At 36.1% G+C, this 14,892-nt stretch overlaps 2 protein-coding genes across 3 annotated transcripts; both read left to right on the plus strand.

Annotated features, from left to right (window-relative positions):
• Window positions 1–864: 864 nt before the first annotated feature.
• LOC140777586 (polynucleotide 5'-hydroxyl-kinase NOL9) lies at window positions 865–10,501 on the plus strand. Its single transcript, XM_073121797.1, has 9 exons — window positions 865–2,332; window positions 2,425–2,522; window positions 2,621–2,654; window positions 4,238–4,407; window positions 4,601–4,784; window positions 5,749–5,929; window positions 6,486–6,591; window positions 8,118–8,245; window positions 10,196–10,501. The coding sequence occupies exons 1-9, from the start codon at window positions 2,148–2,150 to the stop codon at window positions 10,262–10,264; spliced, it is 1,155 nt and encodes a 384-aa protein (XP_072977898.1). The 5' UTR covers window positions 865–2,147; the 3' UTR covers window positions 10,265–10,501.
• Window positions 10,502–11,040: 539 nt separating this feature from the next.
• On the plus strand, window positions 11,041–14,663 carry LOC140777588 (uncharacterized). Of its 2 annotated transcripts, none has more exons than XM_073121799.1 (5): window positions 11,041–11,562; window positions 12,845–12,920; window positions 13,698–13,815; window positions 13,895–14,012; window positions 14,217–14,663. In XM_073121799.1, exons 2-5 carry the CDS (start codon window positions 12,911–12,913, stop codon window positions 14,268–14,270), a joined length of 300 nt encoding a protein of 99 aa, XP_072977900.1. In that variant the 5' UTR covers window positions 11,041–11,562; window positions 12,845–12,910; the 3' UTR covers window positions 14,271–14,663. The 2 variants fall into 2 exon arrangements, with proteins under 2 accessions (XP_072977900.1, XP_072977901.1); XM_073121800.1 differs by lacking the exon at window positions 11,041–11,562 and adding an exon at window positions 11,569–12,141.
• Window positions 14,664–14,892: the final 229 nt, after the last annotated feature.

The following is a 14,892-nucleotide window of genomic DNA, read 5'->3' on the forward strand; positions in this document are numbered from 1 at the left end:
AGAAGTCACTCCATTGTTTATGCACCGAATTGTAGACTTTTATGCCACAACGGGACAATATGCAAATTAAGTTATCTTTGTAATAAAACAAAAGAGTTTCCATCCTACATCTAACAATCAATCGACCAAATCACGCGTAGAGTTAAGTCAGCGAGCGACAAAGTTAGGAAGGAGATTAGGACAATTTGCGTCTTAAACTAATATTTTTATTTTTATTTTTATCTTTGCAAGTTTATCTATTTTAACCCTAAAATAATAATAATAATAATATCTTTATACCAACTTTTAAGATAGCAAAATCATTGTAACATGTAACATTAAATATTATTTTTATTTTTGTAATGTTGTACTAGTATTTGCAAGGTTTTTTTTTTTTCTTATCTCAAGAACCCATGCAAACTTAAAATTCTCTATCTAAGATGAAGAATTTGCACAAGAAATGAAATTTGAGGCACATGTTTCTTATTTAATGCTTGTAGTTTATAATTTCTTTTAAATAAAAATAAATTTTAATAGTGTCGTTGGAATTTGAACTTGAAAAAATACATTCGGCATAGAATTCTTTCTCTATTTGAGCACGATCACATGCAATTTGGTGATGAAAAGTTTCGTGCAACTTTTTTTTGGAATAAGCTTGGAAACATATTAAGAGAGTATATACTGGATCAATATGTCAAAGTAAACGAGTCGTTTAAGCTCAGCTTGGTTTTATTTGAGCTTAAATCGAGCCTAAACCTTATTTTAAAGTTTAATTTATATTTTGAGTTGAACTTAAGATAGAGCTTATTTCTATCTCTATCTAACACCTAACTCTAAATTCAATAAAAAAAGACTCCCAACAAACCCAACGCCCAACCTCCTCCTTCTCCTCTCCTTCCATTGACCAGCTTCTCCGACCTCTTTCAGCAACCTCCTTCTCCATTGTTGTCTGCCCCAATATTGGCCTCCTCTATTAGCGTCGGCGTCGTCCTCCTTCATCGATGTTGACATTAGTCTCCTCCTCCTCCTCCTTCACCTCCTCATCCAACCTTCTCATTGTCCATCGACAAGTTGCCACCACCTTCTCCTTTCCGCCAACCTCCTTTTCCTCCTCATCTACCTCCTCCTCTTCCTTCGACCTCCTTCTCCTTTATCAGTCTCTCCTCCTTATCCTTTTGTAAGCTGCCATCCTCACGACCCCCTCCTCTAATTAAATTTAGGTTTAGCTTAGGCTCGGTTTGACTCGGCTTGAGTTGAGTTGAACTGAACCTAAATATCTTTGAAGAGCTCGAAATTAATTCTGAGCCGGGTTTGAGCTACAGCCCTAATATCCACTTCTCCTATTGCCCAACTAGAATTTCAAAAATTATATAGAATCAAGCTATTAAACAAAATAGGACACTCGTTATCCATTAGGGTTAACTAAGTACACACACTCAGAATTAAGGCCCATGACATATTTTATAACTAGGCCCAATATCAATTATCTAAAATGAAGCACAGGCCTGAAAGTATTCAATTAGAATTTAGAAGGGCTCACATTTGACCGACCATGGAATGGAAACTCTGCTTATTCCTGCATCTGTGATATTGATAAGGGTTTGTTTGGTTCCTTTAGTATGTAGGTGCATCTATATATATATATATGATTTCACATGCGACAGAATAAAGAAAGTAGTATATATAAGAAGGAGGCGAACAAAAAGTAGAATGACGCAAAGAAATCATAGCATTTTTCATATTATGAAGTTGTTTTTGGTAAACACTAATTTATGTAGTTTAGAGAGAGAGAGAGAGAGAGAGAGTTTATTAATAGTACGTTTAACTATTGTGATAGTGGATTAATTATTAACCACGAATTACAAGTAAATCAAGCGAATAATTAACTGAATGAAATTAATTCCGATTTAAATTCCAGATGCCCATATATATATATATATATATACACTATTGCGTGGACTACTGTTTGTACTGGTTGCGGTTGCAGTTGCAGTTGGTCATGGTCCGTCACTTGCAGCGCGCGTGCTAGAAGTGCACGTGAGGGGCACGGGGTAGGCCGGGTGGGAGTACAAGGCCAACTCGGATGCCTTTCCGAGTCGCGTCTCTGTAAAACCCAAAACCCCGTGAGAGAGAGAGAGAGAGAGAGAGAGAGAGAGAGAGAGAGAGAGATGGTGGGAGCAAGCGAGTCATCGCCTCACCTTCACCGGGAGGCAAACATACCGCCGTGGTGGGCGGAGGCGGCGGATGACATCGCTCGCGCCGCCTCTCAGCCGCCGGTAGTGTTTATCTGCGGCCCCAAGAACAGCGGCAAGTCTACCTTCTCTCGGTTTCTTCTCAGTACTCTCTTGCGAAGGTCTCCTCCTCCACCATTTATTAATTCGGTATACCCTAGGGTTTACAAAGTGTCCTTGATGAGATCAAGCATGATGTGAGCTTGTTGCGCAGGTACAAGAGGGTTGGGTATTTAGATACGGATGTGGGGCAGCCGGAGTTTTCCCCTCCCGGCTGTCTATCCCTTCATATGGTTGATGAGATAATTCCAGGTTTGTCTTGAGTTTATTTAGTTGATATCATTACATTTGTCTAATTTGGAATCCGTGGATGCTTGTTCGGATTGGTTCATCTCTATTTTTGCTTGTAGGTTTGACAAATCCGCGCTTAAGAACACCTGAGAGGTAATCTTTCTTTACACTGTGGATTGCTTTCTTATTGGGCTAGGTAGTCTTGAACTTCTTGATTGCTACTTGACGTAAAAAATTATGGAACCTTTAATTTGAATCTTATTTTGATGTAGTTTCAATTATATACCTTGTCTTTCTGTTTCTAGATCATGGTGATAGCTTGAAGGGTGTCATTGTGGCTTGCACGAGCTTAAGACAGTCTAAAGTCTAAAATCTTAAAGCAGGGTTTTCATTCTTAGATGAGCTTCTAGGTTCTTATGATGGTTCTTGCCCTGTTCTAGATTTGATGCGAAATGTCAAAGTTAAAGTCTTCAATAGCTGTTAACTTTCCTACTACTTTTGTTGTATAATAGTCAATAGACAGTGATTAGTTAAAGTGTCAATCTGATTCGGTAGTTTCTATGCAGATTTTACTTTCTTAATGTCCAATATTTTGTGAAAACTATCTTTGTTTAGGCTTCTCAGAGATGCAATTCTTAATTCATATGAGAAGATTATTTGAAGATTTGTCAGCTTCCTTGGACTATGATTTAGCCAATTGATGTTGCATGTGAACTATTCATGATATTAGATGATGTCCTTAAAGGTTTAAATTAGAAGGGAAGGACGAGAAGTTCACAGTTATGAGCTAACCCACTCCTGTATGTATATGTGAATCTCATAAACGGGAATTTCTTTCAGTAGGAGTTTCAATTTTTTTTTATAGCAGAAATTTATTGCTCAATTGTAGGACAGAAGTGCCACTTTGAGGGATTAGTTTATAGGAGCAACTAAGATCTATATATGAAATTCAGGAGTCTTAATTTAGATTAGTACTCGAAGAATTTCATGGGTGGAACTGAAAAGAAAATTTAGGGAAAAAAAGAGGCCAACTTGTAGACAATAATAACTAGATAAGGTTTCTCCCTCTGTGGGCGCATCTTCCTATAGCGTTCACTTACTTCTGAAGGAATCATCAACTTTGAGTGTGAAATCGACACCTTTAGAAGTTGCGGAGGACCTCTAAATTAGTTCACTCAATGGCCTGTTATAGAAGGAGGTGTCGTGGTTTGACCTTCAATCATCTAGAGGTATCACCATGCAGATGGAATGTGTAAAATTAAAAACATACTGGATCGGCATTCTTGAAGTGTGATATTTGGTTCAGATCCCTAGTATGCTGTACAAAAGAGAAAAAAAGACATTACCAGAAGCTATTTAATGACTGAGTATATTCAGGTCTGCGGGTGTTTTCATCAGGAAAGATAACTCCATGTTCAGACTTCAGACAAGTCAACTTTCATGATCACATGACTTCATCATACAGCTCTATGAGGAAAAGGAGATTTAACCCTAGAAAAGGCTCCTCTAACCTAGACTGCGTTGATTATAAGTCGTATGGCAATTAAAAAAAAATTATTCAAATTTTTTTGGTACTTCCATTTTCTGGATTTGCCAGAAGCATATCACATCGTAGAATTTTCTTCTTCCTTGCGGCAGCTATTAGTTGACTAATTCTTTTTCGATGTATCTTAATTTTTTTAACTGCTCCAAATGTCCTTTCTTATATTTTAATTTTGTTGTTTTACTTCCTTTAGGTGCTTCTTCTTTGGTGACATTTCTTCAAAAAGAGATCCAGAAGCTTATTTAAATTGCACCTTCAACTTATATGATCACTTTATTGAAGGGCACTATCTATGTAATGAACCTGATAGTCCAGAAAAAACAACCTCACCTTTAATCATTAATACCCCTGGTTGGGTCAAAGGTATTTACTTGATTACATTCTATTATTGAAATTAAGTTAGCATAGCATAAATTCTTTGATCTTAATTGAAATGAGGTTTTGGGTTGTTCTTCCTCTTGGATATTTCTTCATTTCCTTTCTGTAAGGTTATATTTGTTACTTGTATAACCATGTGTAGGGCTGAAGTTTCTTTGTGCTGTTTCCTTGTTTGCAGGTACTGGCTATGACATTTTGGTGGAGATGTTGAGATATATGTCTCCCACTCTAGTGGTTCAAATACGCATATCTATTGAGAATAAAAATCTTCCAACTGGAATGTTTTGGGTGAATGGTGAAGAAAAAAGACCCGTTGATTTGATTGATATATCCTCAGCACATCAGGACTCCTTAAATAGATCGTGAGTTTTAGTGTGCATCTTCTGTCGGTTAACAATTTAATTCTCTCAAGACAAAGTTATGCATTTTAATACATCTTATATTTTCACATTTTCACCTCTTTTGTTATTTCTGCATTTGAAAGGAAAGTTGATGGCTTGAAATTATCAGCTTTAAAGATCCATTTCCTTGTTTGCATTAAATGTTATTACAGTTTCTCTTTTCTGCCTTTGTTGTGCTTATGAGCTTCATCAATTATTTGCCAACTTCTAATGTTCGAAAGTGGCAATTGGATGAAATGTCAGATTTCACATATGAGACTGGAAGATATTTCAAACTTTAGACTTGTTATGTTTTCTAACTATATTATTAGTCATTTCCGTTGTCAATTTTGGTATACTATTTTATGAATATTAGTTATTTAATAGGTTAGGGAAGTTCTACATCATTACAATTCGTATTTTGTGAATTTTCTTTGGTTTTGGATTGAAAGTCGGCTGTGCCATGACATTATGCCTCAAATAATTCTTACAATAAGATGTGCGAAATACATGTCATTATTGTCATTGGGCTCTCTAAGTCCTATGGTTTCTTAATTTTGTTATCTGAAAAGAAAAGAGAAGACTTCACTGCAGGAAAGGGCCCTGTGTAGTATATATTTTGGTTTGGATATGATTTAGCCTTGTAGAAGGGAGACTGAATTATGATGAATTAGATAAGATTAAGTTGGTTTTTGATTCCATCTATTTCCTTCTTCCTCGTGTATTGAGTTAGTAGATTTGACAGTCCCCACAAGTTTGGCAACCTGCTTCTTGTACTCTTACTTTTCCAGTGTCTGGTGGACTTCGGTCATTATATAATTAATTTCTATATTTATATAGCATATGTCAAGTTACTATCTAGGATAGTGGGATACTTCAGGTAACACAAATCCCTGTTACTGTTTTTCATTTTGTATCTATATACTAAGTCAAATTTATTCTGCAGGTTGTTGATTCAAAAGGATGCCCGTGGAATGCGTGACCAACGCCTTTTAGAGTACTTCAAGCAATGTTTTCCGAATGATATGAATATAACAAAAAATAAGGAACTTGCTTATGCCTTAGCTTCTCTCCCTCCTTATGTCATCCCGCTATCAAAAGTAAAAGTGATGCATCTTCATTGCCAGGTTAGTCAAAAGACAGCGATTTGATATTTTTTTCACCACAATTGGATTAAGATGTTCTCCAGAACTTTGTCCTCTCTAATTCCTTATATGCAAAATAGTGAGTTACTTATTTCCCTGTAAATGATAACTGAAGTCACGTGACTTATGCTATGCAGAACCTCATATTATGGTTACTTTGAATGTTTCAAATTTTTATTTGAAGAAAATAAAAAGGCGTGATATCTTTTGTGATGTCCTAAAAGCCAAACGTGGGACTTGATTCATTCCTTCAGTGGCTGGAGTTGCAACAGAACCAGTGGTGTTAAACATTCAGCCAAAGTTAGATGACATTTGGGCTTAGTTTATTTAAATTTTCCTGACAATATGTTATAGTGATAATACAACATTGAAATTCATCATATTATCGTGGAAACTGGAAAGTCATCTGAGCACCCTATTTTCATTTGCCAATTAGTCTAAAGTAGTATAAGATATGTTTTCTGGTGTCAAGAGGGATTATAGTTGCTCTATTTAGATTGATGTCTATTTTTTCTTATGCAGTTTACTATGTTTTTAGGTTCCAAGAAGTGAAATATGGCACAGCCTGAATGCAACGATTGTTGGCTTGGCAGTTAGTTCTGATGAATCTATGAGGCCTTCGATTCCCTGCTGTGTTGGACTTGGTATTTAGCCTCACTCACTGTGTGTGTTTACTCATGCTCACCAGCAATCAAGTATTCGAGTTCTCTACTTACCTTTGATGCATACATTTCAAAGCAAGTAATCAACGTTGAGATTGTTGTTTATACATATGAAAGAAATCTTCTCTTCTGTTGCATTTGCTTCCAATTGTACATGCTGTTAATCTATACTGAGATTCCACAATTCTGCACTGACATGCTTACATCGATGGGACTGAAAGAACCAATTATATTTTGTAGATATATTACTCGTGATCTATACTTTCATAGGTTTGAATGGACTAGTCACTGCTTTATTAATGCTGTCTTAAAATGTATAATTATGATTGTAAAATAGAAGTCTCAAATGTAAAGTAATTCCCTATGATGTGGATTTTGCTTGTTGCGGCGGATATTCAGTCTACAGGTACATCTTATTTCAGTTTTTGTTATGCTTTAGCAATTTTGAGATGACTAATAACATAAACATAAATGACATTTGTTGTTTATGATTGGCTGTCCTTTCTTTCGCTTAACTGATCTTGTAATTGAATGTCCTAGGAGCAACATCTTTTCTATGCCTCAAGGTGATATGATATTAAAACAAGAAATATATCACCAAGGCTCAGGAAAAAAAATTTCAAACGTATTTGGTAGCATTGATAAGTGTTTCCACCGATGTCTTCACATTATTGTCTTGAAGATGTGGTTAAAATTCTGTCTAGATCCATTTTAATTATTTTGACGAGAGAAATATAACATATGTATATTTGCATATCTATAAATGGATGACAATTAGCATTTTCTTTAATGCTTGGATCCTCTTCTTAGATGATTAATACTGTGTCGTTTTAGAAAAAGAAGGCAGGATAATTTGAACTAAAGAGAGGAATACCTGAAGTGCAAAAGAATATTTTGTCCTCCAGATGATAGCTAATACTACAATTTGAAGCAGAATTAGTTTTTCTGTGTAGATGGAAGGAAAAATGAAGAAATAAAACAAAACCTCCTATGATTAGATTGCACTCAGTTTCTCAATGTTCATCATGCCTATGAGCTGCTACAAATGAAAATATCAAGTCTAGATCTTTCTCTTCTAAGTTTTAATTGATAAGCTTCTATAAATTATAAATGGAGCCAATTTACATGTTCTTTTGCTCTTAGTTGAAATGTCATGAGAAAAACTGCCTTTGTTTCCCATGGCTCTTCCCTTGTCTAAGCTTTGCTCTGATGTATTTCAGTTGCTTTATTGAATAATAGTTAGTGCTAATATAACTATTCATCTGTTTTAAGTCTTGAAGTAATGCCATTCTCCATTGGCATGTGGGGAATTTCTTGATGAGTTGATGGCCTTCTATGTACTCCCAGTAGTTTTCTCTAAATCTGTTGATTATCCTAACAACTATGTAGAGATAATTTTGTGCCTACTTTGATTCATATGCAGTTCATCCTTTTAGTTTAATACAGTTTAATACTTACAAATATTTGAGTTTCTATGCTGCCTTTTCACTTGTGCATATGTGATACAGGTATTGTCAGAGGTATAGATGTAAATAAAGGGCTGTTATATGTGATCACTCCTGTTCCATGTTGCAGTCTACAAACTGTTGATCTTCTGTTACAGGGCTTTATTGAAATACCAACAAGCATTTTGCAGGTAATACGATGCTTTTGCTTCCTATCTGAATGAAGAAGATTTTTTTTAAGAACTGAGGATTCCTTGTTTTTTCCCTTGAGAACATTATTATAGCTTATATGACTGTCACCTTGTGTGAGATATGAGGCTTGCCCCATGGGCCCTGGCACTGTTGGTTCTAGTTGCATAAGCAACCTTGGGGAAGTGCCAGGCAGCAATTCTTTTTTATTCCCCTTTTCAGTCCCTGCAATGGTGGGATTCTCGTCATGGAAATGGCTCTTTTAGCACATTTTGGAGCTTTACTAATTCCAAGTTGTCATTTTGTGTGCTCTGTGTTTTAAGTTTGACAAATATAAGTTTTCAATGTGCCTCATTTGTTTCCTGTGAAAGTGCTAGATCTTAAAGGTTCATAGAGAATGTTAATCAGAACTCCTGCATCATCTTTCCTCTTAGGCATAGGTATTCCTTTCTTCCTGTTCAAGTTGCATATCTCATTCTCTCGGTATATTCCATTGCATGCAAAAGATAAATATGTTGCAACTTGCCATAATTAATACTTTTTCTGATATACTCTAGCTCCTGAACAGAAATTAAAAGGCCTTATCCTCTTGGTAGCATAGATAAAATGACTTTAACCTGTCATTCTGATGTTACTTGAGATACTCTATCTACCATAACCATCAATCTCTGCCCAAGTTATTTAGTATCGCTTTTATGATGATCTATTTGACTTTCTCTTCATAACTACTTGCATAAAAAGTTCTTTTTTTAAAACAAAAAAGGGAAAGCGTCAGATTATTATGATCATTCATGATGACTTAAGTAATGAGCACCTGCATCTTAGTTGTAGGAGTGTTACTGGCTGATAATCCTTCTTATGTTGAAAGTTTATTGTTGAATTGATGCTGCAAACTCCTGTTTAGAAGCTCTAAACCCTAAACCCTAAGGTTCTAAGCTGCAAACTCTCGTTTTAAAAAATCAATCAGAAATCATTGTTCATTCTGGAATTTAAGCTAATAGCACCTGTAAAATTATATGTTCATAATGTGTATTGCCTCTCGGCATTTTTTTTCTTCTCCTTACAACCAAAAAGTGATGTATTTGCATTGAACTCACATTTTGCAACCATTATAAATTGTGAAACCAACAGATGGAGTTTACCAAGCTGCGTAGATTAGCTTTTGGTAAAGGTGTATTTGCTAAGGCATGAAGTTATTCTTTAACCATGACCAGGAGCACTTCTTTCTCCAAGAAATTTGATCTGATAAATTTGGTGAAGTTTACTAAAAATTACTTGTCAGGTTATGATGATAATGGGCCAGATTGTGATCTATGATTTAAGGAGCCTTCATCCCCTCATTTTAGAGTTATGCTAAACAAGAGCTTATAAACCAATTTCCCCATTGTTCTGAATAAGGTTTGCCTTTAAAACGATTGTGCACTTAGGTATGCACATAGTGTTCTAATATGTCCTTTTGTTGAGAAGCTAAATAATTATGGATGAAGGATCCTTCTTTAAGACAACATAGCTATTTAAGTTTGATTCTTATACTCAAAGTTTTCCTTCCATTATCATGGCTTTCTATGGTCAAATCAATGGGAACAGCTGTGTAGCCTTTTTCTCAAGCATAACATTATTCCTATATTGAGCACAACATTGCCTGTGCCACTCTTTCATCCATTGGCTTACTTGTCACCTGCTCAATCTTAAATATAGTTTCTTTGAAAGAAATGCCTCAATTTTATTTGTTGTCCCAATCATACAGTATAACATGCTTGCCTCTTTGAAAAGCTTCATCAATTTAAATATGCTTATCTTTTCATTCCTGAGACAAAGGGATGTTATATTATTGGCTGAAGTAGTTTTGAGTTCTACCATTTCTTTAAGCAAATTGCAAGTTGTACATTCACAATCATTAATATAACTGCATGCACGCAAGGCTTCCCCTCCTCTAACAACAACCTTATCAGGTGCGCGGATGTATATCCCCTTACATGTCTACTAATGTGCTGCACAAAATATCGGACAAGGATTTGTAGGAGGCGACGATGGAGCTGACACCCAATTCGCAATACGAGTGCGTGTTGTATTAATCCTTCCTACAAGAAAGCAGCAGTGGCGGAAGGCGAACCAGAATGTCTTTTTCGGAGCCTTCTCAGTTCTGTTAGCTGTTAAGAGTTTGTAATTTCCTTTTTGACCAGTACAAACATAATCTTCATTTTCTAAATAGAGTGGACGTTTATATGTTAAAAAGAAATGTGAAATGATTCATATACTTTGCCTTGTTGATAGGTGAATATAGGTAATCTACCAATAAGCATTCAAATATGTAACTTTCTGTCACAAGGGTGTATGCTCTGTGGCCATAAGCATTCTATGGAATTTTAGATATCACAGGAGGTTCTGGGATGGAGGAATAAGGGGACAGATTCATATTATATAGTAATATCTATCGTAATTTGGATACAATTTTTTATATTTATATATTTGTATTAGTACATGCCAAATGCATAATGCGAATTATAGAATGTGATAGCATATTCTTGCTTCTTATCATAATTTCTATAGCGCCAATACATTTATCCATTACCGGCATGCCCCCCACCTCATGCCAGTTGCCGTACGCATATACTTCCTTTGTCCTCTTCCCATTTGTTCGATCCAAATCTAAGATAGATACAGAGCGCCCAGCTGGCAAGCACGTCAGACCACATGATGAGGTGGACCCCGCGTTTGACGTGCCCACAAACCTAGGTATTTTAAAAATAATTAAAAAAAAAAACAAATCAAAGCTCAGCAACTTCAACAAGACATGGTAAGAGAAGGAAGAGATTAGATTATAGTGTTACAAATTTATACACCGGTCCCCAAGTAGTCCTTCCCCAGGGTCGAATTATTGTACTAGGTTGTTTTTTTTCCCAAAAAAGAAGCAGATTTTTCTCTGGTAAATTCTTAGGATGATGATGGATGGTTGGCAAACGATTGGCGTAACTTTAATAGTTGCTAGTGAAAAGCATCAAAGCTGTTTGATTTTATGAGAATCCAATCTGCTCACCAAAAATATGTACGACCTTATAAAATCCCCATCTAGTGACAGTCGCCGTTGTAGGAGATTAAGCGCAATGTTTGGAAGATCTGCTAAACGATTTCTTCTGATGATTGTTTGAAGTTCCAACGACTTTTGTAGAGGATCCGCTGACCTGGGAGGAATAGTAAAACCCCCGTGAAAACGACGGAAGAACTCTTCTCCGCCTTGAACAAGAGAGCAGAGATCGCGCCGCTCTCACTTCTTCCCTTTGTTCTCCCTTCATCGTCTTCAATGTTCGGCATTTGACAAGTAAGTCCTTCTTCCAATGGTTAAGAAAAGTAGTTCTTTTGGCTCTCCTGAGTGCGAAAATAGTTGCAATTTCTTGTGTGGGTTTCTCGTTAGTTACACAATTGACATATTGTACCCTGGAGCTGATCTTATTCTCTCTTTGTAGTGAAATCTCATTGTATACGTCCCTAATTCGAAGCATATTTTAGTGATTTGTTAGGTTTGATTTCAATTCTAAGACGTGGGCATAGAGCCAATCTGTCTGGCTATCACTTTTGGTCTTACTGTTTGGTGGTTCTGTGTTCCCAATCTTCGATTTCCTCTTTTGCTGTCGAGCTCTTTCGAGAAGTTGTTACATGGTATACATTGAGCACCAAGTGTTTGGTGGCAAGCTTACATAATTAAGATGGGGCAAAGTTTTCTGGAAGATCAACTGTCACTTGCTTTTTCAACCCAATGCTAGTCATTGCCTCATTGGTAGGCTAACTTTGAGGACCATAACTTTGGAGAAAGAAATATTCAATGATGCTAATTACTGCTCAACAAGAAAACCAATGCAAGTTTTAGGTTATGATGAAAGTGGACATACAGTAAGTTCAGGTAAATTTCATGATGTTATAGTAGATTCGATCGGTACTGTGAGATGAAATTTTGGTAAGTTTGTTTTGCCATTGTTTTTACTTATTTATGAAGTGGGAGACTACGCAGATGATTTGAAAAACTGTGAATGATTAAATTTGCTAGGAGGCGGGAAAATATCTATTTCAATTTCATGGTGATCATCAAAGAAGAAATGGAGTGTATAATACTGAATTGAGCTGGATCTTGAAGAGGTGTGAATTTAAACATGCATGGAAAGAGAATTATGAGAAGAAAGAAGATTTCATTCAAGTGTGTCCTCAAAGAGTCTACATGGTGGGAAGTTATAGAATCTAAGGGTCCATAAATCCCAAATTGTAATCATCATGACGGGCAGAAATATCCATATCAAGCATAGAATAAAATTTTCTTAATTAGAGAATGTCTCCTATGATGTAATATGGTAGATGAATCGTTAAGTCCGATGCTTAGCAGTTGCACTTGAGGGCATGTGGGCATGTTAAAGGTATAATATATATTGTCAGCCTATTATCTAATAGCTTAGGCTTTTAGGACAAATGATTATCAAACACTTTCGTTGATGGGAGATGATCTTCTAGTTACCTTTATGTGATTCTGGTGCTAAATTGCCTATTCTTGTGACTCGTACTTACTGATCAATTTGATTCCATTAAACTTGTAATGGCAATATTACTGTAAACAGGTCAATTGAAGATGACAGAGTGAACAAGGACATTCTCTGTATTTTGGATATAGCACTCTTGCATAAATGGAAGAAGGTAACGACTTTCCTAGCATTAGTGCTTCAATAGTCCATAATTCCTACCAAGTTCTTTATTTTTCCAATGTGGCGTACAAGTTGGTTGATGCTGAAAGTCATGCCATACTAGAGCTAGATGAACTTATTTTCTCTTTCTAGTTTCAAACATGGATACTGTAATCCAAATTATTGAGTATGGCTTGATTTTAAAGTGCAAAAGATTTGCTCACGGTACCAATTTGGAATGTGATACTTGATTCAAATTTGTATTGTACAGTATTAGCTCTTTGACTAGATAAATTATCCTGGCAATGAGATGCTCAAACATTGTCTGTGCTCTCTTCGTCTAGATACAAAGTATGCTTAACAATGGCCTAATGAGAAATTGTTTAGCTAAAGAATATATCTGAAATGAAAACAGAATTTACATAGGTGTAAAGCTTATTTCCAAGATCATTGCAGACAGAAGGAAAAGAAGATTTATAAACTGATTCTCGCTTACCATCCATACGAGTGCTTCAAGACTGCATATTAAGTTTTTTATTCTTTTGTGGAAGTGGCTTATCAACTAAGAGCGATTATGTATAACTACTTTGAGTCAAGATTTCGGTATCACCTTTTACAGGATAAATATTAAGTTTGCTGTGCAAGTCTCTCGCGTACCCTATATTTCGGTTGAAAGCTAGGATGATCTATGAATCTCAGACCTAGAGAAGTTTATTCCTTATTTCATATAGAAACTTCTGTTCAAGCAAAAACTTATGTGTTCCTGATTGGCATTTTGTGATAAATGCAGGCAGACCTTGTGTTTGCAAGGCGTGTGGGGGGAAATATGCTTTGATGAATGAAGACCCGCGACTAGCAATGTTTGACAAGCCTCTTCCATGTTTTGGTTGTGGAATAGGATGGAGTTTGTGAGTATGCCTTTCTTGCCATATTGCTTCGGTGGTATCCCATTCTTTTTTTTTTATTGTTGACAATGCGCCCTTTCAGATTGCTGGTAGGATGTGTGTGCCCTTTCATTTGGTATTGTGCTTCAATCTTATACTTGTGCAAGTACTACAACAGAGACCCACGAGAGCGAGCTGGTCTTGCTGCTTGTGCATTTGCGGTTAGACTCCTTTCACCCCTATGCCTAAATGTATGTTACTACAACATAAGTAGAATGCTGCAATTGGACAACTATATCATGCTTTGGCTTATCGTTTGAAAGGAGTAGTAGTCAGCAGCTTATGTTATTAATCTTCAATTATTATTTCCAAAGCTCCATTTCCAAGTTTGTAATGTGACCGTACTTCTCTGTGGGTTTATGCAGGCCTTGTTATGTACTATTGTTGCCCTCATTTTAGTAGCAGTAATCTTTCTTTAGTTCAAGAATCAGATCAACTAGACTCTTGGAAGTAGTAACTCCGAACAGATCTTAAAGTCGTGGCCAAGTCGGTGAGCAAATTTTCTGTCAGATTTTCACTACAAGCAAACGGGGGAAGCATTCTGGTGAAAGATTCTTCTCATCTTCAGCCTATAGCAAGTTGTCTGGAAAAGCTTCACTCGACTTTGCATCGTCAAATTGTTCATGGTGTTTTTTATGTGTACATCCAACTGAAAGGTAAAATTGTTTATCCTTGTGACCTTTGTAAGTTGTAACCTGTAACAGCTGTTGTACATGGCTAGAATTTAGCAAGCAAACAAGCATTCTTGGAAAATTTGCAAGTGAAATCAATCAATGAATTGTAGGATAATTTTAAAAGGTTCAACACTATAATCATGCTGCCTATAATTTCCTTAGTCTCGAAGTATATTGATCAAGCTGCCACAACACTTGGTTCATGAAATGTGTGTAGTTCGGGAATCTCCATCTGAGTACAATTTCTTTGTATGCTTTTGAAGAAAATTAACTCAAATTTCTTACCAAAAATTCTGCTCATTACCCATGTATTATGTAAACTAAGAGATTAATTAGTTTTTGAATATCCTACGTCTCAAACTACGTT

This window comes from Typha angustifolia, chromosome 15 (genome assembly GCF_048772165.1).
Source record: "Typha angustifolia cultivar Huaian chromosome 15, ASM4877216v1, whole genome shotgun sequence".
Taxonomy (NCBI): domain Eukaryota; kingdom Viridiplantae; phylum Streptophyta; class Magnoliopsida; order Poales; family Typhaceae; genus Typha; species Typha angustifolia.